General features: G+C 34.8%; 9 protein-coding genes across 9 annotated transcripts; 5 read left to right on the forward strand and 4 right to left on the reverse strand.

The window, feature by feature from the left end:
• Positions 1-141: 141 nt before the first annotated feature.
• On the forward strand, positions 142-1218 carry ELE39_000748 (fructose-1; the record flags this gene model as incomplete). The annotated part of the gene is made up of 1 exon (XM_067343788.1): positions 142-1218. One exon carries the CDS (start codon positions 142-144, stop codon positions 1216-1218), a length of 1077 nt encoding a protein of 358 aa, XP_067202507.1.
• A 140-nt stretch (positions 1219-1358) lies between these two features.
• On the reverse strand, positions 1359-3854 carry ELE39_000750 (uncharacterized protein; the record flags this gene model as incomplete). The annotated part of the gene is made up of 1 exon (XM_067343790.1): positions 1359-3854. One exon carries the CDS (start codon positions 3852-3854, stop codon positions 1359-1361), a length of 2496 nt encoding a protein of 831 aa, XP_067202509.1.
• A 745-nt stretch (positions 3855-4599) lies between these two features.
• Positions 4600-5583, forward strand: ELE39_000751 (uncharacterized protein; the record flags this gene model as incomplete). Its single annotated transcript, XM_067343791.1, has 5 exons — positions 4600-4644; positions 4726-4812; positions 4869-5188; positions 5219-5331; positions 5390-5583. 5 exons carry the CDS (start codon positions 4600-4602, stop codon positions 5581-5583), a joined length of 759 nt encoding a protein of 252 aa, XP_067202510.1.
• Positions 5584-5852: 269 nt separating this feature from the next.
• Positions 5853-6605, reverse strand: ELE39_000752 (triose-phosphate isomerase; the record flags this gene model as incomplete). The annotated part of the gene is made up of 1 exon (XM_067343792.1): positions 5853-6605. One exon carries the CDS (start codon positions 6603-6605, stop codon positions 5853-5855), a length of 753 nt encoding a protein of 250 aa, XP_067202511.1.
• An 878-nt stretch (positions 6606-7483) lies between these two features.
• On the forward strand, positions 7484-8884 carry ELE39_000753 (cation diffusion facilitator like membrane transporter; the record flags this gene model as incomplete). Its single annotated transcript, XM_067343793.1, has 1 exon — positions 7484-8884. The coding sequence occupies one exon, from the start codon at positions 7484-7486 to the stop codon at positions 8882-8884; it is 1401 nt and encodes a 466-aa protein (XP_067202512.1).
• A 142-nt stretch (positions 8885-9026) lies between these two features.
• Positions 9027-10419, reverse strand: ELE39_000754 (oligosaccharide deacetylase domain; the record flags this gene model as incomplete). The annotated part of the gene is made up of 2 exons (XM_067343794.1): positions 9027-10117; positions 10230-10419. 2 exons carry the CDS (start codon positions 10417-10419, stop codon positions 9027-9029), a joined length of 1281 nt encoding a protein of 426 aa, XP_067202513.1.
• A 246-nt stretch (positions 10420-10665) lies between these two features.
• ELE39_000755 (multidomain with a conserved eukaryotic domain) lies at positions 10666-21999 on the forward strand (the record flags this gene model as incomplete). Its single annotated transcript, XM_067343795.1, has 1 exon — positions 10666-21999. The coding sequence occupies one exon, from the start codon at positions 10666-10668 to the stop codon at positions 21997-21999; it is 11334 nt and encodes a 3777-aa protein (XP_067202514.1).
• A 201-nt stretch (positions 22000-22200) lies between these two features.
• ELE39_000756 (splicing factor U2AF like auxilary factor large subunit) lies at positions 22201-24525 on the reverse strand (the record flags this gene model as incomplete). The annotated part of the gene is made up of 2 exons (XM_067343796.1): positions 22201-23167; positions 23222-24525. 2 exons carry the CDS (start codon positions 24523-24525, stop codon positions 22201-22203), a joined length of 2271 nt encoding a protein of 756 aa, XP_067202515.1.
• Positions 24526-25183: 658 nt separating this feature from the next.
• Positions 25184-27016, forward strand: ELE39_000757 (uncharacterized protein; the record flags this gene model as incomplete). The annotated part of the gene is made up of 1 exon (XM_067343797.1): positions 25184-27016. One exon carries the CDS (start codon positions 25184-25186, stop codon positions 27014-27016), a length of 1833 nt encoding a protein of 610 aa, XP_067202516.1.
• Position 27017: the final 1 nt, after the last annotated feature.

Below are 27017 nucleotides of genomic sequence, written 5' to 3' on the forward strand. Positions count from 1 at the left end.
AGCATGTTTAAGGTTGTAAGGAAAAACGGAGAAACATTACAAAATTCGTATTTTGTAAAGAATCGCAAATAAATTTCGGAAAAAAAATTTAATAGTAAAAATTAGAGGGAAACCTTATTTTACTTATTACGAAAAGGGAAAATGCCAATTTGTCAAGAAAGAGCAAAGGAATTAGCAGAAAATGCAAAAAAGATTGCAAGCCCAGGAAAGGGTATTTTGGCAGCTGATGAATCCACTGGCACGATTAAGAAAAGGTTTGATCAAGTTGGAGTTGAAAATACTGAGGCAAACAGAGCAGCTTACAGAGAACTACTCTTTAAGACTGAAGGTTTGAATCAATATATTTCAGGAGTTATCTTGTACGAAGAAACTCTTTTCCAAAGTACAGCAAGCGGTGAAAAGATGACTGATTTACTGAAAAGGCAGGGAATCTTGCCAGGAATCAAGGTTGATATGGGTTTGACTACTTTACCACTTACAGACGGTGAAACTTCTACAACTGGTTTGGATGGATTGGGAGCCAGATGCAAGAAATACTATGATGCTGGAGCTCGTTTTGCAAAATGGAGAGCAGTTCTCACTATTGATCAGGCCAATGGAAAGCCAAGCTGCCTTTCAGTTTCTGAAACCGCTCATACATTGGCTAGATATGCTGCAATCTGCCAAGAAAACGGTCTTGTTCCCATTGTGGAGCCAGAAATATTAACTGATGGGGCACATGATATTGAAGTTTGTGCCAAGGTCACAGAAAGAGTCTTGGCTGAGGTTGTTAAGGCCCTCCATCTCCACAGAGTATTATTAGAAGGTTCTCTATTGAAGCCAAATATGGTTACACCAGGTTCTGATTGCCCAAAAAGAGCATCTTCCCAAGAAGTTGCTTTTTATACCGTTAGAACCTTGAAGAGAACTATCCCATCAGCAATGGCAGGAGTCATGTTCCTCTCAGGTGGCCAATCTGAGGAAGAGGCATCACTCAACTTGTGTGAAATGAATAAGATCAAGGATTGTCCTTTATTCTTGTCCTTCTCATACGGTCGTGCCTTGCAAGCTTCAGTTTTGAAGGCATGGAAGGGAGATTCATCCAACGTTCCAGCCGCCCAGAAGGCACTCTTAGAGAGAGCCAAGGCAAACTCTGAGGCTCAATTGGGAGTTTACCAAGGAGGTGTTGGAGGTTCTGCTGCCTCTGAAGGACTGTTTGTCAAGTCTTATGTATACTAGGTGCATTTCATTTAGTAGCCTAGGTCAATAAACATTTACTCTATTCGCTCTTAAAATTACCAATGCTATTCTTAATCTAATCTAGTCTTATTATGGTTCTCTTAATATATACAAAATGTACGATAGCCTAATATATCTCTCTAATAGTAGAGGCATAAATGGCCGCATCCAGAAGGACAAATCGAATTTGAAAGGAACCACTCCTTTATATGTTTTGGATGTCCTCCATGTCTACAGCAAGGACACCCAACCCAAAGTCCTAAAACCGGCTCACTACAAACCACGCAGATATTTTTGCTTGAATTACACTTCAAGCAGGAATGAAGATCTGTTCTAGGCTGGAAGCTCTTATCCAGAAGAACTTTGCCTGACTTTATTTGTCTATTACAATAAGATTTCGACTCGCTAAAAGAGTCCAGTTCACTCGGTTGTACAATACTTCCACAATAAAAGTTTGATTCTGATATGTTTTCTCTTCCTAGATTTCTTATTTCATTTACTTGGCTAGACTTAATCACTTGGGAAGAGAGACAGAAAAGTCCAAGCTTTCTGAGGAGAGTGATTAGGTTCAGAGTCAACTTTAATTGCATCAAAATGATGGATTTTAAGATTGGTGACTCTGGAGGTGCTATGCAGGGCAATAAGTTATTTACTATTAAAAGACAAATTATAACATTATTCATGTTGGCTTGAAGGGTTAGCTCGTTTAAAATGGCTTCTAAGGCTTCCTTTGGAGAGCTTTGTTTCTTGACAATGTGCATATATCTTTGTTCTTGAAGTATCTTAACACCAAAAACTTCGAGAAAGAATTCAAAGATACATTCCACCTTTTCTTTCAAAGTCAACTTCTTTAAGCTATCTCTACTAAACAAAAAACTGCTTAGGTCCTCTCCCCTGCCCGAGGAAACATAAACCATTCCCTTCAGTTCAGAAACACTCTTGTTTTTATGTACTATAACGCGAGATCCCCATTTAATTTTCCAATTGTGGACCTTCCTGAAGCTTAGGCTTGAGAAGATTGAACTCCAGCTTGGGGCCAGTCCAAAAATCCCAAGTTTGTGGATAACCTTGATCCAGTCAGATTTCCTATCATTGAGTTCATGAATATGAAGTCTCCTTTCCAGCTCGCACCTAGGATCCAAAATTGCTGCAAGATCTCCAGGAAACTTAACAAGTCCAATGTCAGGAAGAAACCCCGTAACTGAATAAAGAGAATACTTGAACAATTCATTTCTCTCACTACAAAATTTGAAAATTGAGTCAGATTTATCCATGAGATCCCTGACTTTGGACTTGAACTCACTATTTTGTTTTTTAAGTTCTATACTTGAATTGGAAATAGTTGGATCTGAAAAAACACTATTGGAGCTTTCACCAGAAACCTGACTGTTGTAACTATCAAAGCTTTTCTTAACAGTTCTCCTAAAAAATTCGTGTGATATATTGAAAACCACTCTTTGGGAAGCTTCAATAAAACTGTGGAAATTCGGAGTATAGAGGCAAGAAGATGTTTTAATCCTCCTGTTTGGTTTCGTTGCATCCTCCCATACGGATAGAATAAGCCTCTTATCAGCTCCACAGCTCATAATAGCATCAGACTCAAGCCAATCAAAGTCTCTAACTACATCAGAATGTCTGGAAAACCTTCGAATAGGTCTAATTGGATCTAGAAGGTCATAAATATAGATTGTGGAATCAATAGCTGAGCAGCAGAATGCAATTTGTGAAGGAAATCCAGGTCGCCATCTTGCCTTTCCTACAACAAACTGAGACTTAATACTCGTGACTGATGTAATTCCATCCATTTTACGTATATCCCATATTTGTACTCCGTTTCTACAACCAGTTGAAAAAACATTATTATCATGTGGGTTCCAACGAATACAACTCAGACCCTTAGAGAGAGTTTGAGTCCTGCTGCACTGAGATATCTTTGCCCTAAAGTCCAAGTGAGAAATAGTACCGTCATCGTAGGCCAGAAGAAGCTCATTGTTGGCCCATATTCCATCAGATCCAAGACTCCTTGATTGCATATCTCGAATTGGGGAGGAAGTTACACAAGCAGACCAAATTGGGGTACACTGTTCTTCAGAAGAACTAATGTTAATCCCAGAGCACTCTCTAAGTGCTTCTCCATCCACTACCTTAATTTCCCCATCTTGAAAGCCTAATGCAAACAAGTTAGAGGAATCACCCAACCACTCCAAACAGCAACCTGCAACATTGTGAGACCTAAACCTCGATGACATTTGCCAGTGTCTGCCTTTAAGTCCCACGTAAATATTAGCAGAACCGCTCAAAGTCAAACCTAGAAGAGTGTGGGAGCTTCTAGACCAGCCAATATCCACCAAATTAGTTCTGGAGATATTGTAAAAGCTTGAAATACGGTCAAAATCTACAGTACTAAGCTGTAAAAGAGATCTGCCACCAACTGCAACTCGATTCAGCATTGGTTCCAAGTTACTCATCCCTGAGTCATTTTCTCCTTCTTCTAGAAACTCTCCATCAAGTCTTTGGCTTAAGATCTCTGAGGACCTTGACCAATGGCAAATCGAGAGGCTGCTTGGAATCGCAGATAGCTGCTTAATACAGTGTACTGCATGGTCACTGTTCGTTCCCCCTTGATCATATTCCATTAATTCTTTCTGTTGTCATTTTGCGGGATTATTTTTTTTCTTATATATTCCTCACTTTCCCGTTTTAGTCAACTTTAATTTAGTCCTGAATTTCCCGCCATATTAAAGTATCCTCGTATTTTGTAAAAAAGGTGCCAAAAATTATTTATGTGGAAATTATTTCATAACTTCTATACGACCAAATAATAGAAAAACTTGGTTTCCTAATGGACTTTAGTGAATGTTTTCTCAACCTTACTAAAGAACTTTATCATACTGAGAAATAGCTTTTCCTCCCATTTTCAGTAGTTTTAATTGGTTTCACCACTGCCTTCCCCCACCCTGCTCTGGAAGCAACGGAATAGCTTGATGTTGAGAATTTTCCTCAAGTTTGATACGCCCTTCCTAAAATAATATTTTCCTTTCTGAATTATTCCCAAATTTTCTAATCTGGTGGATTTATGAATGTATTTTACCTTAAATCTACCGAATATTCTACTTGTTTGCCTTTTTTCTCAAAGATTAAAAACTCCATGGGAACATGCAACTACTCCCAGTAGTAGTTATTCTTACATTTAATTTTAAAGTTTTTGTGCATTTGTTTTCTTTTGACACAAAATTTAAGTTTATTTATCATTTTCAAAACCAGAATAATGCCGGTAAAACAATAAATATTACTATTCCACACACATTGAAATATGCCATAACTGAATTTCCATTCGAATTGAAAGTATTTAATTAAGTAAAATTTTGAGAACTCAATTTAATGACTTCAGAAACTGTTTCAATTGAAATTGAAAAATCTGCCATTGTAAGTTAATTTGATTTCCAAAGTAATACGGTTAATCATATGGAATTCAAATTTAATTAAACTTGAAATATTCTACTATAGATTAACTCTGAGGCAATTGGACATAAAATCAGCTCTCTTGAAGATAAGTATTACAACATTAGAAGATACCATGAATCTCGTTTAAAAGTAAGTATAAATATGTTACTGTTCCAAAAGATGTAATAATATTACTTAACAATTAGGATTTAAATTTAGAAATCAAAGAGCTTTCAAATCTTATAAGCAAAGAACAAAATGATATTCAAGAAATGAGGTCCATAAAAGAAAGACAGCTAAGAGAAGTTGAGCTGAGAATATCAAACCAAATTATGGAGCTACGGGAAAAAAGAAGTGAATCTGATACTTTAATTGAAGGCAAAATTAAGGACCATATCCACAGAATGGAAACTTTAGAATTCAGCAAATCATCAGAAATTGATATTCGGAGAGAAGATCAATTTGAGAAAATCTCAAGATCACTAAATGACTTAACACAAAAAGTTGAATGCTTGAGGAAGAGAAGGTTAGTTGTCTTTCCTTAAATGGTTTTTAGATTCGAATTAGAATTACTTATACTTTTTTCAAAAACTTCCCACCTACCCATCTCCAACGCTTCTTCCTATAGAAAGAGTATTCTAACATCTTTAAAAAAAGAGCTGGCAAATGGTAAGTTTACAGCCATTAATATGAAGATAGTATTGCATCTCTGTATTCTTATATTTAGGATATGGAGGTAAGAGAGGACTAATACCCCTTTTTCATTTGAATACTATATACTTTTTATTTCGACTATTTGAAAAATTTAATTATTCATCTTTCCCTTCTTTCTCAAAAACAATAGAATCAGAGAATATAACAAAGTCTATTCAAAAAGAGTCTATCAGAAGAGAAAACTCTGTCCAAAGCATGAAACAGTAAGTTTAAAATGTACCATGATTTGAATACAATAATCAGAATATTTTTCTTGAAAGACTGCTAAACGATACGATGAATCACTTTCAGACGGAAATGGCAACATCAAGAATCAGTAGAATGGAAATGGATAAGCAAATTATCGATCAATTAGAGCTCGCCTGTCAAGATACTGAAAATAAGTTGGCTAGGGTGATCAGCTCGAATAAAAACCGAAAAAGTAACTAAATAATTTTCTTAGCCTATTATCTATTTCTTATTTTCTTGTCCCCCTCTTACTGCGCAGATTCAATGATTTTTGCAAATGTTGGTTTCAATGAGGCTCCACCGACTAGGAAACCGTCGATATCAGCACATTTGATTAATTCATTGCAATTATCAGGAGTGACTGATCCTCCGTATATTATCCTTAAATTGGAAGAGATCTGGGAATCATACATCTTAGTAACATATTCTCTAATGAATGCATGCGCTTCTTGAGCCTGCTCAGGTGTTGCTACCACTCCTGTTCCTATGGCCCAAATTGGCTCGTACGCTATGACCAAGTTAGACAAATCGCTCACATCCTTTAAAGCTTCTAATAACTGCTTCTGAATGACGTCATTAGTCTTTCCTGTCTCTCTCTCGCTCAATGACTCTCCAATACAAAGAACAATCTTCAAACCATTCTCCAAGCCCTTCTTTACCTTATTATTTACAATCTGATCAGTCTCTGAGTAGTATTGTCTTCTTTCCGAGTGGCCCACTAAAGAGCAATCAATCCCCATATCCTTGAGCATTTCACAAGAAACTTCGCCAGTAAATGCTCCGTTTCCAGTACATGAAATGTTCTGCGACCCAATCTTGAATATCCCCGGATGATCACTGCCAAAAAACTCTTTAACTATTGAAATGTGTAATGCTGTTGGAAATATGTAAACCTCTGAATTACTTGAGTTTACTTGTTTGAAAGAGTCGATCAGAGTCTTAAGTGATTCTTTTGTGCCATTACACTTGAAGTTACCACCAACAAAATACTTTCTAGACATTTTATCTGATATTCTTCTTAATGCTTGAACAAAACTATTCTGTCGCTTTTACTAACTTCCGCTAATCTGAGATCTCAAAAACTATCACTGTTACCTATCTCACCTCTAACATGCAATCTACCCAATTTAATTGCTAAATATCCACTCCCTACTCTTTTTCAACTGGAAATCTCAACTCTTCTTATATTTTTGTACTGGTCTCGAGCCCACATAATATCTTTTAATAGGCGCCTTTTTAGATCTCTCACTTTAACATGCTGTGACCAAAAAATTAAGCATGGGAAAATGCTGGGGTAAGCCCGCCACTTTCGATATAAATATTTTTCCCTTCATAGGAATTTACTTGTAGCTGATATTAAAGTCATAAACTCGAGAAAGAGTATGTGTGTGCGTGTCTCATTTCATTATTATTTGTTTTTTCGTCCTCAATAGTTCAATGAGTCATTCTAGAACTATCTGGAATAACGAAGCCACATAAAACCAATGTAGTAGAAATACTCCAACAAACTTTTAGTAAAAACTTGAATAAGCTGGCACGCACTTCTCTTTCATACTCGTTATTTATGCCTCTATATCACCCTAGCTATGCTACTCCCCACTATACCCTCCTCTTTTCACTTCAAAAATAACTTCTTATCTTTTGCCTTTCGAAAAAACAATGTCAAAACGTCAGTTTAGCCCCCAAAATCAAAATTGTTTTACCATACTCCTTTTTGTTTGTCAAATCTACGCCAGCCAACTCTTTTATAAAGGCCATTCCCAAATTATTTGACACGTAAAGATATAGATTTGGAATGCGTTGGCGCCCAACTATCACGAATGGCATTAAAAAGCAAAGCAATATAAAAAGATAAAAGGGAAATCAAATTCGGCCTATAATGAAAGACTCAGGTCTGGAAAAGCCACTGCTTGCAGGAGGTGGATTTAAGATATTTGCAAACACAAAGAGTGTTCAAAAGAGACTGATCTATGCAATTATCTTTTGTCTAGTCTTTACATTAATAGAGGTTGTTGTGGGCGTATTATCAAACTCTCTGGCACTAATATCAGATGCATCTCACCTCATTTCAGACATATGTAGCTACCTAATTTCTTTGTTTGGGATACATCTTTCCAAAAGAAAGGCGACTAACACGATGTCATTTGGCTATCATAGAGCTGAAATACTAGGAGCTTTGTTAAGCATTTTACTAATATGGTTCATGACAATAGTGCTTGTTTATGAGGCTATTCAGAGGATGTTATATCCAGTGAATGTTGATGGGTTTTCTATGTTTATCACTGCCATTTTTGGTACTTTGTCCAACTTATTCATTAGCTTTGTATTATCTGTTCACAACCACGGAATAGGATCAATTGGAGCAGACTGTACCCACCAACACAACCATTGCCACGAATATCTGTATGAGCACGAGCATAAGCTTGAACACGGATGTAAGCAAACTCATAATCACTTTCAGGATGAGCTACTAAATTGCAAAGATCAGCAGCTAATAGAGAATCAAGAGCAGATTGGAGGAATCAACAACGCTACTTTACTAGAATACCAACACAGAAGCCAAATGAGAACTAAAGACTTAGATCATGAAGTTAATAATTATACTAATTTAATGAACTCGCCAGTTTTAAGAAAAGTCAATTCTAGTTTGAAAGAATGTTCACCCCATCAAAGTGGCTATTCTCACTTGCATAGTCACAATCATCATCCCAGTAAAGACTCCTCTGAGCAAGAAAGTTTGGCACTCAAGTCTGCTTATATCCATGTGATAGGGGATATACTGCAGAACATTGGAGTTATGATTGCCGGATTACTTATTTTGTACAATCCAGACTGGACAATAGCTGACCCTCTATGTACTATTCTATTCTCATTTTTTGTTCTCACAACAACAATCAAAATCCTAAAGGATTCCACCAATGTTCTGATGGAAGGAACCCCAGTTGGAATTGACTGCATATCCATTCAAAACGACTTCCTTAAACTCTCTTCAGTGCTTGAAGTTCACGATCTGCATGTTTGGTCCGTATCTGTTGGAGTCCCTGCACTATCATGTCACATTGTGGTAGTGTCAGAGGATAGTGCCAGAATTACCTTGAGATATGCAACAGATCTCTGTCAGAAAAAATATGGAATATTCCACACTACCATTCAAATTGACTATTCTACAAATAAGGCTGCTTGTGAAACAATACATCATCAAAAATGCCTTGTTGGTTCCAATTGCCAAAACAAATGTGGAAATCAGCAAGTAATTCATCCTATTGACTATTCTCCTTAGTTCACTAATAACTTAAAATAAAAATCTATAATAACTTGAAACCATTTTAATATATTTGTAGAAGAATAATCAATCATGCAAGTGCAATTAGCTCCGGTAGGTGGTAATAAGGAATTATTAGGTTAGTATTACAGTAAACATTCTATAAATTGTTGGAATTCTGCTCTTTATATACTCGTTCTGCCAATTGAGATAGAGTTACACATTTAAACTTTGTAGATAATTCTGGAAGCATTAGTTTTAAAACTTCAACATTAGCTGATCTGAAACTATTGGAAGGGATGTGTAGGCAAACAATTGAGCCAGGAGAAGCATTACTGGTACAAAACTGGGCAAGAAATTGAGGAAATCCTTGAAATGAAACATCATTCGGGTATACATCACACATTACAACATTGTATCCCCTAGATACGACCAGCTCGTATTGCTGCTTAGTAAGCCTCCCAAATGGTGGCCTAAACCACTTATATGTTCTACATGGCTCATCTTGAATTTCATCATTACAAACTAACCCTGGAAGATTACTTAAAGTTTGTTGACCTTCTTGTAGAGTTGTACAAGTTGGCATAATCATAGAGGATGAGGAGGAAGAAGAAGATGGTGATGATGATATTGTTGGTGTCAAGTCCTGGCTACTTGACGAACCTTTCTTATTATTCATGCACATTGGAGGAATAATATATGAATTACTGGAAATATGTTCCGGACTATATTTACTGATTAAATGCTCACACTCCAGTAAATGTTTGGTAAACGTTGAAATAGGAAGCTTATGAGCAGGAATATCTTTTGCTAAGTGGTTCCCCAGTTCATGTCCTTCAGATATACATCTCTTTAAAAAGTGATCAGCATTTTTAATGTATTTAGCATTTCTTTCAGTTACAAAAAAAGTGCACTTGATGTTATACTCTCCAAGTAAAGTGAGAATATTCTCATTGGTTTCTGGGTCCAGACCAGGAACATCGTCTATAGTGAGAGCTACAATTGGCTGGTCAGTTTCAAACCACCAAATAGCATCCATTAAGTAAGTTCCAAAACTATTCATCATGGATCTTGAGATAAAAGAAGACCTGCCAAATCGTAGAAAACTCCGGATTGCCCATCTCGTACCAGACTTATTCAAAGCTTCCCAAGCTGTCTTGCTAAACATATTTCCTGTCTTGCTCTTGCTGGATGAAATTGTGTTCATTATATATAATTGTGAATTTCTTCGATTTAATACTTCTTGAGGGCCTAAAAAGATGTAAATTAAATAAGGATTGAGTACGCAAATTCAAAGGAAACTCAACTGTTATTCAACCTGGAGCTTCACGATAACTCCAATTTTTTTCTCTCGATAACTTACCTATTTCATCATCTTCTAGCCCACTAACCAAACTATTAATTGCAGCATTTTCAGAGACATCCTTCCCAGCTACCTCAGAGTCATCTGAAAGTTCAGATTGGTAGTTGTTTCCATCAGTCATCAAGAGCCTTAAGATACTTAACTTCTTCTTCTTTCTTCTCTTCCCCATTTTATTTTTATTACTCAACATAATTAATGTTTTTTCAAAATACTCGTCACCAAGATTAACCGCCAATATTTGGCGCTTAGTTTTCTGCTGACATTAAGAGATACAAATAAATTTGAATAAAAAAAAGATTTAAAAGGAACCAGAAAAGAATAGAGAGAAAAAGAAGGAACACTTTGCGTTGTTTTCCATTAGATGGGTGCAAAATACTGACCTGAGACTTGGAGTTGAGACTTTGAGTTCCGGAATTTGGAGTGAAATTTTTAAGAAATGAAAAGCAAGTCAAAATTGAAAGCCAATGTTGAGGCAGAGGCTGGGATTGAGATTGAAACTGAGTTAGAGGCTGCTATTTCTGCTACTGCTGCTGACTCCAAATTAAAGATTAAAGGAGTGAAGACTAACAAGTTTAGATTTGAAAGTTACATCGATCGGCTTTCGGCCATCGAGTTAAAGGTTGGAGAAGATGAAATTTGGAACTTTGGCTTGGAGGATGTTGAGGAGGACAAGTGGTATTCTGAGGATGGTTTTCAGGATTATGCAATGACTATTTCTGAATCTGAGGCGGAGGACTATTCAGAAATGGTTCTTGAACACCAAGTAAAAGAGCAGCTTTCCAGGACTGCCTTTGGAGATAGCTTAAAATACTGGGAGGGTACCGTCAGATATTCAGAATTTGTCGATTTGGTCAAGGTTCTGAAGCCATATAGGTACTCCCTTGTTCACATTATCCAGTACTTGGAGTTTATCATTAAAGAACTCACTCGAAGAATAAACGAATGTGAATATCCAGAAACTGCTGAGGCTATTTCTTTTCTAATTGGAGCGATAGCTAAAGACACACGTTTAGAGCTTTTTCCTATGCTTCCAACTATATTTGAGGCTCTATCTATTCGTTTAGAAACTCCATTTAATGAGGTATCTATAACTGGTCAAGGAGGGGTTGGATTATATAATGAAAAAGTTATTCAATCTGTATTTTCTTGTACAAGTACCATATTCTTTTATCTTTCGAGCTATATCTTGAGGGACTTGACTAATTACCTTTCTATTTACAGGAGATGGATATACCACAGTAGCTCTGTCATTAGACATTTCTCCTCTGAATCAATTGCATATGCCCTTAAAAAAAGCAAAGATCAGGAAATTATTAAATCTTTAGATATGATATTTCAGTTCTCATTTAACGAATATAATCAGGCTTCTTCAAAGACTGTCCTTTTAAACAAGTGGTTGTCTGAAGTAGTTGCCAATGTAATATTTTCAATTAATGGATGTATCTCAAGCCAAGGAGAGCTTGTGCTCAGATATTTATACAGACATCTTGGATTTGGACTTCAAATAGAGTCTAAGTACTTGTTAAACCGAACCGAAACGTACCAACAGGAACAGGAAATTATTTCAAGCTTTCTAGCATCCATTAATGATGGAGAAAATGTTAGGAATTATAACTTTGAGAGTTCTTGTAATTTGGAATTCAGAAAGTCTTTTACTTCTTTAAACCTAATTTTAAAGGATATTCTTGACCATATAAATGATCATATCTCAGATACCGCTAACGTGGAAAGCCTTCAAGAAGTTTTAAGTACTTTAATATCTATTTACTTGGAGATTTTGGATTCTTTTTCTAAATCTCGTTCCAAATCTAACATCAGATCTGATTTGAATATAGAGTATATAACTCTTAGTCTAATTACATGTATTCAGATGATCACAAATACTTGTTATTACCACGTTAATAGTACTAATATTCGCTCAGAGTCTATTGCCTATAAAAAAAAGAAGTTCAGATTTAACTTTGGTATTGTAATTCTACACTTTATCTTGTCTACTATAAGAAATGGACTGCTTAAAGCGCTGTGTATCGAAGTTACTCAAACTAAAATCGAGTGGACTCGAGTATTGTCTCAGCTTATTTTGTCTTATATGGACTTAGTCTCGAAGATTACTATGGACGGAATCATTCTCCATGATTCAAATTGTATCCATGTTTTGGCTTACTCCGATTTTAAATTACCTCAGAGTAATTCCTTCATTCAAGTTCTTTCATCTACTGCATTATCCTTAACTTTTGCGGATTTTACTGAAAGATATTCAGACTCTCACTCTTGGAGTTGGCTAAAAACTATACTGGAAAGCTGTAAAGACATAAAACAAGTTCAAAATAGATCCGATTTAATTATGCTGGTAATGAATTCAGCTTTGAGTATTTTTCCCATATTCAATAATTATAATCACTCCTACAGTGAACTTGAAAGCTTCATGAAGATTGTTTTGGAGTACCAGAAAATTCTTTTGGAAGATTTCCTCAAATCCAAAAACCAAGATTGCCAACCAAGTCTTCAAATATTAGCAAATATCTTGAAGTTTATTGGCCAAGCAGAGTCCTTTGGTATTAAAAGTTTATATTTAAACAATTCTGACCTATCTGTCTTGATTCTGAGAAGTTGCAAATTTCTAATAGTTAATCAGGATTTGGAATTATGCAATCTTTACATAATACTAGAGCTACTTAGCTATTTCTTTTTGGAGAAAGACTACATTTTGAGTCTAAATTTGGATTCGAATTATATCCAAGACCTTAAATCTGACTTACTTGTGTTATATACGAAGCTCTTTAAGTCCAAGCTAGACGAAAATACAGGAGTTCTAGATACTTTTGAAAGTCTGGAGTCCATCCAAGTATTTAAGTTGTTTTGTTTGGTGTTTTCAAGATTCGAGATGAACCAAATTACTTTAACAAAAATGGCATCCAAGATCAAATTTTGGATGAACTTAAATGACTCCTTATTTTTAACTTCAAATATCATGAAAAATTCCGTCTCAATTATATCCACTATTCCACTGGAATATGATTCAGAGATCATCTCAATCATGGACATTCTGCTTAAATCTACCTTGGGAGGATCTGAAGAGTCTAATGAATTAGAGAATCCAGAGCTTATGAGTCATTTAGAAGCTATTTCACTCTGCTGGATAATAAATCCTCTCTATGAGGTCAGAAAGAAAATCAGTATCTTTCTATTCAACTTCCTTTCTAAACAAAGGTCTACTCAAAACAATCTCTCTGACTTGGTTCAGGGAGTAATGATGATAGTCAACCTAGAAGATTGTGAAGCTAATATTGAGAATGAGAGGACCAAAATCAGGAAAATTCAGCAGATCTGTGACCATTTACAACTGAAATTAAAGACTTTTTCATCTGGCTCTGATGTGTTTCTTTTCAAATTAATAATCAGAAGTGTGATCTCGCAATTGTACATTAAGCTCAGCTTAATTTGGAAGCCTTGTACTGATATTCTTATAAAGCTAGTCAAATCAATACAAGAAAGTGAAGGAGAAGAGAGTTCTGGATCTGAGTTTTTACTAGAAACTATTCTTTCTACTGTACTTAATCAAATTTACTATAGTACATATAGGATAAGGAAAGAATCAAAAACTCAAGACGAAGTGGGGCTACCATATACAGATGAGTTTACTTTAATAGAGTGGTGTTGTAAACTTTTAGCTCAGATCAAATTCTCAGACTTTGAGAAATACCCAGATTTGGTGTATTTCCAAGCCCAAATATTATACTGGCTAATACAGAACTCATTTGAGTTAGAGGGAAACCAAGATCAATTTGCCTTAGTTAAAGGCGAAGATGTTATTCAACAGTTTTGTTCCAATTATGGAGTACAAATTTTGGATTTATTTTCCAGAAAAGGACAAATTCAAAGAACCAATCACTTCATTCATGTATTGGAGGCAATGTTATTTAACCAAAAAGGATCAAACCTCCATAAACCAGTCATCTTGGAATTTCTTTTGAATAAGTTCCTAGTGGAATGTGCTCCAAGCCTTTTATACATTAACCATATTGAGCTCCAAATGAGCTTAATTAACGTGATTTGTGAATATGGTAAAGAATCTGAAAGCCTAATAAAGTATAAATCCATGTTTCAAAGCTTAATTTCAGGGTCTTCTAGAGACGGCCAGATTCAGAGTTTGAGAAGCAATCTTTTGTCATTTTCTTTATCAATTGAAAAGGAGGATATTATTAAAAGAGAGGACAGAATTAAGGTCATTCCTATAGTAATCAGGGTACTTTTATCGAAACTTGGAAAGGATAAAGAGGGACTTAAGAAATCTAATGATATTGTTAGAGCTTCAAAGAAAGGAAACAAAGCTTTGTCATCTTCCTCTAAAAGAAAAGTTATCATTTCCTACCTTTCTGAGCTTCCAAAGGAAGAAATGAGTTTGCTACTCTCTGTGATTATTGATCCTCTCGTCAATGTCAAACTATGCTTGGATGATTCATTTGGTTCAAAACAAGATAGTGATTTTGAAGTAAACCATTTAAAAGACCTAGACTTATCTAATATACTTAAAAGATTCTCACCAATTATTTCAGAGGCTTCAGAAGTTGAGCTAAAGGGTTATTACAAGTCTTTTTTACTCAATGATATTATTAGTCAAGACAATATACATAAAGTCTCAAAATTCTGGACATGGAACAAATCCTGCTCGCAAAATGTAGGAACGGAATCTGTAGATCTTGGATTTGTATATACTAGTAAAGACTTACTTTTATCTCAGGGCAAAGAGCATCATAGTATTCCCTGTCCCTGCCCCCATCCCAGAAAGATTAAAATCTCGATAAAGCATATCAATATATACAGTTCTCAGTATAAAGTAGTTTTAAGATTCTTATCCTATTTGGATCATTTACTCAATTTCATGTCTCACACCATTAAAGACCATATTCATGTTATTCTAATTATTCTAACAAATATTTTGTATTTAAACCATAATATGGTTAAGATCACTAATCATACCTTGGAATATGAGAATTGTACCCGGGAATTATCTTTAAACCTCCAAAATGAAAATCAAGAAAGTACAGGTTTTGTTATACATCAGATAGATGATCCTATTTCGGAAGAGGATGAAGAAAAGGAAGTTATTTTTACTTCTTCATTATTAGGTATTACCAAAAAAGAAGATATACAAAGGAAGGTTGCAATAAACAGGGTTAGAATGACTTGTAAACAAGTGTTTATTTCAATTTCAGCCATATTAAGTAATTACTCCGAATTTGCAAGTTGCTTGAAGTACTTGGTATCTCCTATTTCTCCCTTATTATTATCAAGCTTTGAAACTAATTTGAAATCTTCATCAAATCTTCACATATCCTCGATTATGAGCTTGATGATCAATTTATCAAACGAGGAAACTCTTTTTGATTTCTATTCTTGTCTATTTCCTAAAGTATTGTTGGATTTTAGTGTATTATTCTCAGCAGAGAATATTTTGGCTGGTATCACTCATGGAATACCGGGAGGATCAGGAGAAAGGTCAAAAACAGGATCAGAGTTTGTTATTTCTACCATAATAAGTATGTACTTGAATATTTTATTGGGAGGTCAGGAAAGATTTGTTTTATTCCAGGAATCAGTTAGAAAGAATAATTTAATATTGAGCGACTATAATAATACCAGATTAGTAATTGGGGACTTTTCTAGTTACCAAGAAGAAGAGCAAGAGTGTACTATTTCTGTATCTGGCCACCAATCCAGTGTTAAATCTACTTCTAGTTGTATATTAGTGTCCAAAAAAGGCTTGGAATTAGTGTCTGGTTGTATTCCGACTATTATTGATTCTCTCCAAAAGGTTATGCTCACTAGGAATTTGAAGAGGACAAATAATAGACAAGAAATCATCACATTCAAGGAGTTAATTCTATTGAAAATTTTGGCGTTAGTGGAAATCAACAGGAAATCCTGTAATAGTTTAAAGAATGGAGGAGTTAAGGACTATCGTGAGAAGACTATAATTCAGGAGTATTTAAGTATTATGAAAATCATACTATTACTTTTACTTTCTACTATTAGTAAGGTACATTCGAAGAATGAGAGAGTAGCTAACCATAATTGGAGTGTTTTTAACTTGATTTCAAGTATGTTGAGGGTTTTGGATTTAAATATTCATACTAGGAAATACAACCAACATGACGAGACTACAGACAGGTTTTGCAAAGATAAGTTAATAGAGAGAATTGGATCTTTGATAGTAGTAAGCGACAAAGATTTGGTGAATGGAGAGAGTAGTGATTTCAATGTTTCATTTTTGATTTTAATTTCCGATATTATGAGTTATTTACTCTTAAAAACTCCAAATTTAAAGCTTAGAAGTACAATTTCTGAGATCTTTTTATTTTCTGAGCTATCTTTGTCAGGAAAGGGAGCTTACTTTAACTTAGTTTTAGATTCAATGAATGACTATTGCGAGAAAATAAGTAGAAAAAACGATAATTTAAAAAGAGAAGAGTCGTTGAATTTTGAGGGATTTAGTGTTAAGTCAGTTTTGTTTAAAGAGAAGGACGTGATGGGTCTTAATCAAGATGTTACCGGTAACTTGGGTATTTTGATACCTTTAGCAATATATGGGTTAAATAAGCCAAGCAATAGAAAAAGAGTCTTGGGTTCATCTGGGGATATTGACTTACAATTGGATATATTAAAGGACTTAGAAGAAATCTTAGAGTTGGATAATTGTATTAGGATCTTCAATAAAGATCTAAGACTTTTATATCCATTAGTATCCCAACAGTTATACTTTATTGGAGGAAATGAAAGTGGTGAGTATTCGATTTCAAGCTTAAGTTCTAGATTCATTAAAAAGCTAATTCTTTCTTGGTGTAATTCAATAAAGACTATAGTTGTTTTAGATTCTTCAAAAACGAAGATGGACAACAACGAGAAAGATGTAATGATTAGATATATCTTGAATGTACTTTTAAACCTTGTCATACCTTACCAGGAGGAAGTAGTAAGATACTCTCAAGATTTACTTGTGAAGAGGAACATTTTACAATTGGTTGGCGTAATTATTGAGAACTTTACTCCATTATTGGACAAATTTACCTCAAAGATGGGAATTTCTAGAGATCTTTTAGTAGAAAAGTTCCACTTGAGTTTGTTTCCCATTATTAGCTATATAACAAGTGAAGATAACGAAGAGGTGAGACTGTTTGAGGAGCTTACACATATTCAGAAGCACAGAAGAGCTAGGTCTCTGAACTTTTTTGCAAGGTTTTCCAAGTTTTCCTTTGAAAAGTTTGGAAATACTAGTACTATGGGTAGTATTGAAAGTGAGATTCTTTACTTGGGGAAATACAAAGTTCGAATCCCAGTAAGATTTTACACTATTAAAACTCTTGGAGTTCCTTTAGCCTTGGATGCACTTCTCCAGAAGGGATCAGGCAAAGAAACTTATAGTTTAAGTTTGGGAGACAATTCTTTGAGGTCAATTGAGACTTTTGCTTTATTTTTTGACTGGCGATATTGTATTAACTTAACTGGGTACCTAATAAAGCTATTAAGGCTATTTCCTCAAAGAAAGACATACATTATTAAGGCAATATGTTCTCTACTAAATTCATTTGACTTTCAAATTAACGAACTAGTTACTTGCAATATTTTGGATATTATGGATTTGCAGCAGAAGGTTTCTTTAGCTAAGGATCTAGATCAGGCCCAACATCAGGACCAACATCAGGACCAACATCAAGAATATGAACAGAGCCAATATCAGGATCCTGGAAAGTGCCTAGGAGAGCAACTGAGCGAAATGCAAACGAGCATCAAGCAGAAGCTTATGCCACTGTTAAGGTCCATTATGGTTGACAGAAGCTACAAAATAGACTCAAAAAGTGAGGAAAGCCACATAATCAATCCAGAGCTTAGCCAAAAGGCCGGATTATCAAAGCATTCGTCTCAACAGTATGGAATTATTAGATCAGATATCGTTTTAATCATAATTAGAGTGCTTAGGTGTTTGCCTTCAAAGCAATTCCACTCAGAACTTCCTAGACTAATTACACAACTTATCATGGCACTTAAGTCAAAAGATAGAGAAATTCGACGTAGCTCCAGGTCATCCTTGAAATCTATTAGTAAGACTCTGGGAGTACAGTATTTACCTTGGATATTCACTCAAATGTCCAGTATACTTACAACTGGGTACCAGCTTCCTGTTTTAATTTTCACTGTACACTCAATACTTCATGAAATCTCAATTTCCCTCCCTAATTTAAACAAAAGTCAGTCTAATCCTATATTATTTGATGATTGCATTCAAATTCTAAGTAAAATGGTTATTGAAGAGCTTAATAGAATTGCAGATCCCGACAAAAGAACAACATCGTTTGAAACTATTGATACTCCCATGACTGGATCTGTTGATGAGGGAAAATATATTAGATCTCCTCAAATTATCAGAATCATATCAAAATATGTCTCCCTTCATGGAGCTGAGAAGTTATTTCAATTCTTAGAGGATCTACTAAGCGGAAAGCTTGGAGATAGAGAAGATGCCAGCATTATATCAGACTCTTTTAGTCAGAAATACTTATATTGGTTAAAGAATCTTTACTTCCAGTTTTGTATTGGATTCATTAACAATGAAAACTTCGGACAGAATACTAAACTCAAGTTCTCCATATATAACTTAGCCAAAGGAGTGGTTATTGACAAAAACATGGTGAAAAATAATGATATCTATGTCTTAATTTCGTCTATAAATAGAAAAATCTTGAACTTATTTCAAGATCCTCTCAATTTGGTACAGCATATCAAGTCTGGAACTCCTAATCGGTCCATTTTACCTACTAGTAAAGCGCCCAAGATTGATCGAATGGAAAGAAAAGAGAGGTATTACAAAGTACAGCCAGGAGCATCTACTGGAAGAGGTACCCACCAGGTTATTAAGCGTCAAAAAGGATTTGAAAGTAAGGTCAAGTCGGTAGTGCTAAGTAGCTCCTGTTTGTATTTATTGAACCAACTACTCAAAGTGGTCAATAATGTTAACTTACCGGAACTAGTTTCTGACGATGAAAACGAACAGTATTTTTCAATAAACCTCCTTCTTGATCATCTTTTGCCTCTTGTTGCTATCAACTTTGCAAATGAGTCCAGCGAATTAGCATCATTCTCTTGCAAATGTTTCATTCGAGTTCTATTTATTGAATCTATGGAGTCTGCTAAAAATCTTGGAATTTTGGAAATTGACTATTTGGGATCTTTAATCTCCAAAACTGCTCTAAGTATTATGGAGAGATCTGGAGTCAACTCCATTAACACTTCTAATGGAATGGCTGAGCTGATTTCATCTTCTATGAAGCTCTTTGTGGCTTTGCTAATCAGACCAAAGTCTGCTGAATGGTTTAATGGATTATTTTTTGGTCATAGTTTGAAAAAAACCACTTTGTTCTATACTAATATACTTAAACAGCTACACATCACAATTAATGATAACAGGCTTAGAATTACCTCTCTCCAACTTTTGAGACAAATAATACTGTATGGAAAAGATCAAGTAACTCTCTCTAGTGACTCTTTGGGATCTTTATATTCTTTAGTTGACTCAGTTCTACCATTAATTGTTCAATATAGCAGTATGGAACCAAAGATTGTAACTATGGGATGCGATATCTATGTGGATCTTCTTCTATACTATCCAATGTCAGAGAAGTCACAAAAACAAAGAATTTCAGTTTTACTTGAGAATTTACCAGAATATCCCACATCAGAAGGAAGACAAGCTCTTCTGACTGCAATTCATACTTTAATTACTCGATTTCCTATAAAGCTTGTAATGGAGTCTTACAATATTATGTTTCTCACCGGTCTAACTTTGGCTCTCTCTACTGAAACAGAGTTTAAGCCAAGATCAATGATACAAGGTATAGTTTTTGATATCCTGGCCATGTACAGAAATGATAATCAAGCCAGAATGAATCTAGTTACCTTGGTTTTCAAAGCTCTTGGTACTCTTGGAAGTAATTTAAATATTAAATGTGGACTAGTTATTTTACTTGAATTCATTTTAGAATTTTTCATTTCTGAAAGAGAAATGATTTCCATTAAAGAACTTGGAGATTTTGAGATTTTGATATTTTCTGAGCTAAATCAACTGGTTTCAATTTTTTCTAGTATTGATCTGAAAAACCAAGATAGACGAGACGAAATTAATCAAGGTACCGACAATAATTATTCTAATTCTACTAATTCTATTGTATATAGATTGGAATATGAGACGATTAATCTGCTTAATTTGTTTCTACAAGGAGAATTTGATATTTTTGAAACCATTAATTTAACTTGGTTTTTAAAAAAAAAGGTTGAAAATAGGAGAACTTGGTCTAAGCTTTGGAATATATTGATTGTTGATAACGAGAACAAAATGGGATTGGAGAGTGGACATCTTTGGGTTAAATCTTCCTTGTACAGATTAGTAACCAATTTGCTTAAGCATTGTCTAGCTGGAGTTGTTAAATCTCCTTCAAGCAAGTCAGAAAAGTGTTTTCTTTTGGAATTCACTTTAAGCCCCAAAATCTTCACCAGTCTATTCAGTAAAATAATTCCTTTGCAATTCAGCCCCCTTTTAGAATTTGCTCCGTGGCTTGCTCCCAAGGTATTAGTCTGCGTTCAGCACTTAATTCTATTATCCAATTTTCTTAAGGATGATTGGATTCCTCCAAAAAAACTTTCTGATATTGACAAGGAGGAGGGGTCATCATTAGGAGATTTTGGAAAGGATTTATTGTTAAGTTCTCAAGTAGTTTCTTCTCTTTATAATATTGAACCGAAGAAAGGACTTAAGAAGATTAAGATTTCAAAGGAGAATGAAGTTCAGGAGGATGATTGGCTTATTATAGAAAAGAGAGATAATTCAGAAGATTATGAAGAAGATGAATCAGAAGAAGACAAATTTTCATTATCATCGTCTTTAAAGTCTCACAAGCCTTTGAATTTCACCGGAAATGATGGCTATGGTGATGATATTGAGGAAGCTTTGGATGATTTTCTTCTTAGTAAAATTCCAGAAGCTCCTGATTCTAATCAAGAAGAGAGTCAAAACAAGAGTTTTGAGAAAAAAACTTTAAAGGAGGAGGATTTATACCAGGATGTGAGTTTATCAAGCTCGGCATCTGGCTTGGAGAAGAAGTCTACCATAAGGAACGAAGTCTATTGGTGGCTAATCGACAGGATTTCCTGTTGTAGCAGGTTCTACTCCACCAGACCAGGGAATTTTAGAACGAGACTGCTTTTAACCTTGAAATCTCTCTATGATATGATAGGATTCTTACCATTAATTATTAAAGATTCAGGCTGTAATTGGGAGGATCCTAGAACAATGAGGTCTCTCAATCATGTTGCTAGGGCTCTGTACCAGAGCTCAACTATGCTTAAGAAGCAGGATTTCACAGAAAAAGGATTCTCTATTTACAATATTACCAGTTTTGATTGGGTTCAAGAGATTCAAAAGTTTGGAGTATATCAAATCATTGGCCAGACTTGTTTATTTGCCCAAAGAACGGTGGAAAGATGGGACAAAGTTTTTAATGATGTTGGAAAAGCAAATGTTTTGTTGGGTTGTCTCTCCGAAGCTAGAAGGAATGTAATTTCCAGTAGAATGGAAAGAAAAACAAAGTTAAGGTTGGATACTGTTAGAAATCCAGAAATAGCTTTTAAGAGAAAGAGAGCAATGAGGGAAAGGATAAAAGAAAACAAAAAGAGGAAGCTGAAGGTAAAGATTGAGAATAGAAAGTTAAATAGGATTTGAGGGATCTAAGATGAAATAAGATCACGATCATGACTATTGCAGTGATATATATGTAATTAAATAGGTATCGTATATAATTCAAAAAGAATAAATATCAAAGATAATGTGAACAAATTCTTTTAATTGGACTTAATAAGCTTTAGTTAAGGTTTCTAATAGATTTAGGATTCTGACAAATTAACTAACTTGATCTATGATTTTTCATCTCTTCAAATGACTGTGATAGAAATCTTCATCGAACAAATTCATCTTTGGAATCTTATTATCGTATTTTGCAATAGACATTGCAGACACGCTTAATTGAAGATTTGAATTAGAATCAAACTCCAAAAGGATATCAGCTGGTTCCAACAAGATATTTCTCTCAGCAAGCTCTTGACATAATCCAGAGATATCTTCAATAGTGATAATCTTAGAGGATATGATTGAGTCTTTATATTGAATTCCATCGCAGAAATCTCTCTTTATTTCTTGATATTCTTCAGGATTTTGAATTTGGCAAGGATCTAGCACATTTGAGATCCTTAAAACCTTTGAATCCAGATTTAGAGTACCCAAAGGATAGGCATCTTCAATGGAGAATAGTAGTTGTAGTGCAGCTTGCTGTCCTAAACACATAGCATTATCTTTGGTAATTGCTCCATTTATGGTTAAGTGGGAATTTAGAGTGTTAAATGAACTTGATAGTAAAGTGTAAGGTGACTGGATACTCGCTTCTGTTGCTCCTGAGGATGATGATTGGAGTGCCTGGGAGTAGTCGTTCGGTCTAGAGACTTTAATTTTGGATCCCATACAAGCAAAACCATCCAATTCAAGGGCCTTTTCAGTTTCCTCTACAGTCCTAAACTCAATAAAGCCGTAGTTACCCTTCTTTTGAGCAAACCAAACACAGAGTATGGGATTTTCATTGGGATTCAAACAAAGTCCTCTCAAGGCCATTTCTTGCCAAACGACCTGCTGAAAGTTTGATTCAGTAAGCCCAAGATTTAAAGGTAAGTTTCCAAAATAAAGTCTCCTAAACCTTCTTGTATTATTCATTGTAGCTGGGTCCATTGATGCTGTACTTCCCGTTTTTGCTACCCATTGGAAGCCATCATAAAAGACGGGAGTAGGTTCCTTTCCTTCGCTCTGAGCAAGCTTTTGAAACCCTCCAGCCTTTTTAATACATCTAAAAAACAAAAAAAAAATATAAAATTTTCAATCAATTAATTAAAAAACTTACTCTGCTTGCAATCTTCTTCTTCTCCTTTCCCTCTCTCTTGATCTTTCTCTTTCTTCAGAAAATGATCTATTTACATAATTTTCGTGTCTGTCTCGGTACCTATTTGAATATCTGGAATTTTTCCAATTTCTGTCTCCATAATTATAGCCATCTCTTTCATAGTTGTTATAATAATTATTTCCATGCCCATGATTGTATCCGTGAGTTGGTCTATTTGCATATTCAATATTATAGTAGTTGTGGTGAGTACCAGGACTCTTGCTAATGCCGTGATCATTATCGTATTGCTGCTCGTATCCATTATCATTAGTGTAATATTCCGATCTACGTCTAGCAGTTTTACTTAGTGAGTTAGAAGCAAGTTCATCATCCAAGCTGGGTATTGATTTAGTTTTGGGGTTGGATCTAGATCTAGATCCAACCCTAGACCTGGATTTGTATTTAGATTGAGACTCAGATATATACTTTGATTTGGAAGAAGGTCTGGATCTTGACACACTTACACTCTTGCTTCTGTTCCGTTCTTTATCCCAGTCTTTCTCTCTTTGCCTAATTTTGTCTCTACTTTTATTTCTTCCCCGATTCCTACTCTCACTCCTGTTCCTTTCCATACTTGCACTTCGACTTCTGCTTCTACTACTACTTCTATTTTGACTCGAGCTTCTAGATCTAGGGACAGATTTGGAGTAGGAATAAGTTGCTGTATTCTTTAATTCATAATATTCATCATTGACTCTACTAGTTGTAGTAATTCTGGATGAATTCTTTGCATTATCTCTAAGGTAGCTCATGCCAGATCTTTCGTGAGCTATTCCTCTATATTCTGATGTGTCTCCAGAACTTGAAACGGACCTTAACTTTTGCGATCTTCTAGACTTTGAATCGTGTCTTCTTGAACGAGAATAGTCTCTCTCGTCTTGGTGGTAATGATGACTATGACGATGATAGTAACCATAATTAGGCCCTTCCGGACTGGATTCACAGCTTCTCCTAACTCTGTCTTTAGACCTTCCTCTTTCTATTGATTTTCTTTGACCTTGTCTTGACCTCGCACTTGGAGCTGACCTTGAATTTGATCTTGAATTTGATATTGACACCGATTCAGATCGATAACCATATTCTGAGCCAGATTTGGACATTGATCTTGAACTTGAATTGAATCTTCGCCTCGTATTCATCCTGGTTGGGCCATATCTCTTGCCACTAGAAGAAGAGTTTGAGTTCGACCTAGATGCTATAGAAGAAATAAAACCCCGTTCTTTTGAAGAAAACCCTCCTATTCTTCTATGACCTCTGTTACTCATTTCAACTCTAAGTTCATCAAATTCTTCTGGTTAAAATGCTTTTAATTAATTCCTTAAAGCTTGAAAAGAAATATGCTTGTTGTTTGAGCAGTATAAACGGTTCAAGTGGACTTATTCTCTTAAATAACTAGTTTTATAAAACTCTAATTTCAGCCTCTTTCCATATCATTTAAATAAAAATAAAAATAATAATATTAATAATTCAATGCCAATTTTGAATTTTTGCCACTCTAAAAACTTGTGGTCTAGAAAAAAACAAGAAAAAGTGCACTAACGGGGAATCGAACCCCGGTCGAAACGATGGCAACGTTTCATCATACCACTAGACCATTAGTGCTCACACGACGTGTCATCAAATTACATAATTAATATATACTTAATTTTAACGGTAAATAGCGAGTGAAGATTGTTGAGATGACGATATATAATAGTGGGAAAATTAGAGGAAATAAAAATAAATAAATATCTTAAAAGTAGGGAGAAATTATAATTGAGTTGAATAATTAATAGTTGAAAAAAATTGGAGTTTTCCTTCCTTTATTCTGTCTTTGATTCTTGATTTTGATAGTTTTTTTTGGAAAGCAAAACCCAATAAATTTACTTGGAGATGTGCACTTGCTTAAGTCAGAAAGAATTGTCAAGCTAAGTTAATTTTATAATGAGCAAAAATAATAACGTGTGTCTTGGAAGAAGAGGAAGACCCAAAAAGAACCAGCAGAAGCCTTCGCTGATTGACTGTATTGAAGCTCTTTCAGAGACAGATAACTTTAGTTTTTTTCCAATATGCAAGAGAGAATTAACAAATAAGAATTTCAGTGAGATAAATTCAACTTTCAAGCTGAAGGATAATTTCAAGAGCTGGTACACTTTGTGTAAATCTTCATCTACAATGCAATACCAGAGTGATTTTTTGAATGAAAATGTTTTAAACTCTACATACATTTCTGATAATTCGATCAAAGTCTCGTTCAATAATGATTTGGAAGAAATGGAGTTAAATTTGAATTCAGGAATAAAAACCAATTCAAACTTTATACCATTTCTCTTCTTCACTGATGGACATGTTTGGAAAATGGCCTTCAGTCCTCCATCTTATTCAATCAATAAGATTTTTCTCGCTTTAGGTGTTCATTCACATGATTCCCCAGTTTCTCAGATAAATAAAAGATATAGTGATAAAGGTATAATTCAAATTTGGAGTATTCCTTTTCAAAATCCGGAAAACGAAGCTGAAAACTCCTTATTACCCCGACAAATTTTTGAAATTTCTCATAATGGGCAGTTTTGTAGATTTCTCGAATGGATTCCCCAAAGTGAGAATTCAGAAAAAGAATCGGCTGGACTCCTTTTTTGCGTTCTGGGAGACGGATTTGCCTATTTACTTTCTATTCCTTTACTTAATAATAAAACTTTAAATCAGTTCAATATTGATGACTTAATTGTTTGGAGGTATTCAAATCCATACTACACAATCTGTTCTGCTTCAATTCGTATTCCAGGTATCGAAGCAGAATCTCTAAGAATTGCTGGAACTACTGTTGAGGGTATCTTATTGGTATGGACTTTTGAAGCGGAATGCCAGTCTGGACAAAATTTGGTACCACCAAATCCTTCAGTACAAATTATCTCAGTATCACAAAATATTCCTCTTCTTTCAGCTTCTTGGTGCCCTATTTACTCATCAAATTTGATCGCTGTTTGCGATGATAGTGGGAAGATCTCAATTGTTGACTTTAGAAGAAGCAATAATAATATAATCAAAGAATTTGAATTACCAAATAGACCAATAACGTGTCTTATTTGGAGTAGATTTCTTAATAGTATCTACCTTTCTCATGGTATTGGAGCCATAGTTTTGTCAGTTGAGACAGGTGACTATACCCAATTTACGATTGAGGCTTATAATAAGAAGAAAAAATACTTCAAATATGAAGATGAAAAGATCTCTCCCATTTTGGGATCTAGATCCTGGACATGTAGTTCCTTTCTTCATAATGCCATTTTTGGATTCAATGATGGTTCAACAATTATTGGACCTTGCTTTGAATTTGAATCTAAGTCTTTCCAAGATACAATCTTAATCAAAGCTTTGGTGACGAATCCAGGTGCAAACTACCCAATTAATACTAATGAAGTGGTTTATGATAACACATTTGAATTGAGCAATGAATTATCTTCTGCTGAATGCAGTGATTCTCATGATTTAAATAATAACTTAGACAATGAATTAGAGACAGCCAATAATTTAAGGATATTTAATTGTATGAAAGAATTAATCACCTATAATTATAATCAAAGGGTAAAAAGAATGAGGCAAGGATCAATTAAGATCTTGTGGGACCATGAAAATAAAAACTTGAATGCCATTGATTTTCTTGAAGTCCAATGTATAACTTCTGTTGACCCTTTTAATTATCCTAAACTAATAAACCAACCTTATGTTGCTATCGCTTATTTTGGAGGCCTTGTAGCTATCCATAAATTCAATTAAG

Source organism: Cryptosporidium sp. chipmunk genotype I (genome assembly GCF_004936735.1).
Source record: "Cryptosporidium sp. chipmunk genotype I strain 37763 chromosome Unknown contig_14, whole genome shotgun sequence".
NCBI lineage: Eukaryota > Apicomplexa > Conoidasida > Eucoccidiorida > Cryptosporidiidae > Cryptosporidium > Cryptosporidium sp. chipmunk genotype I.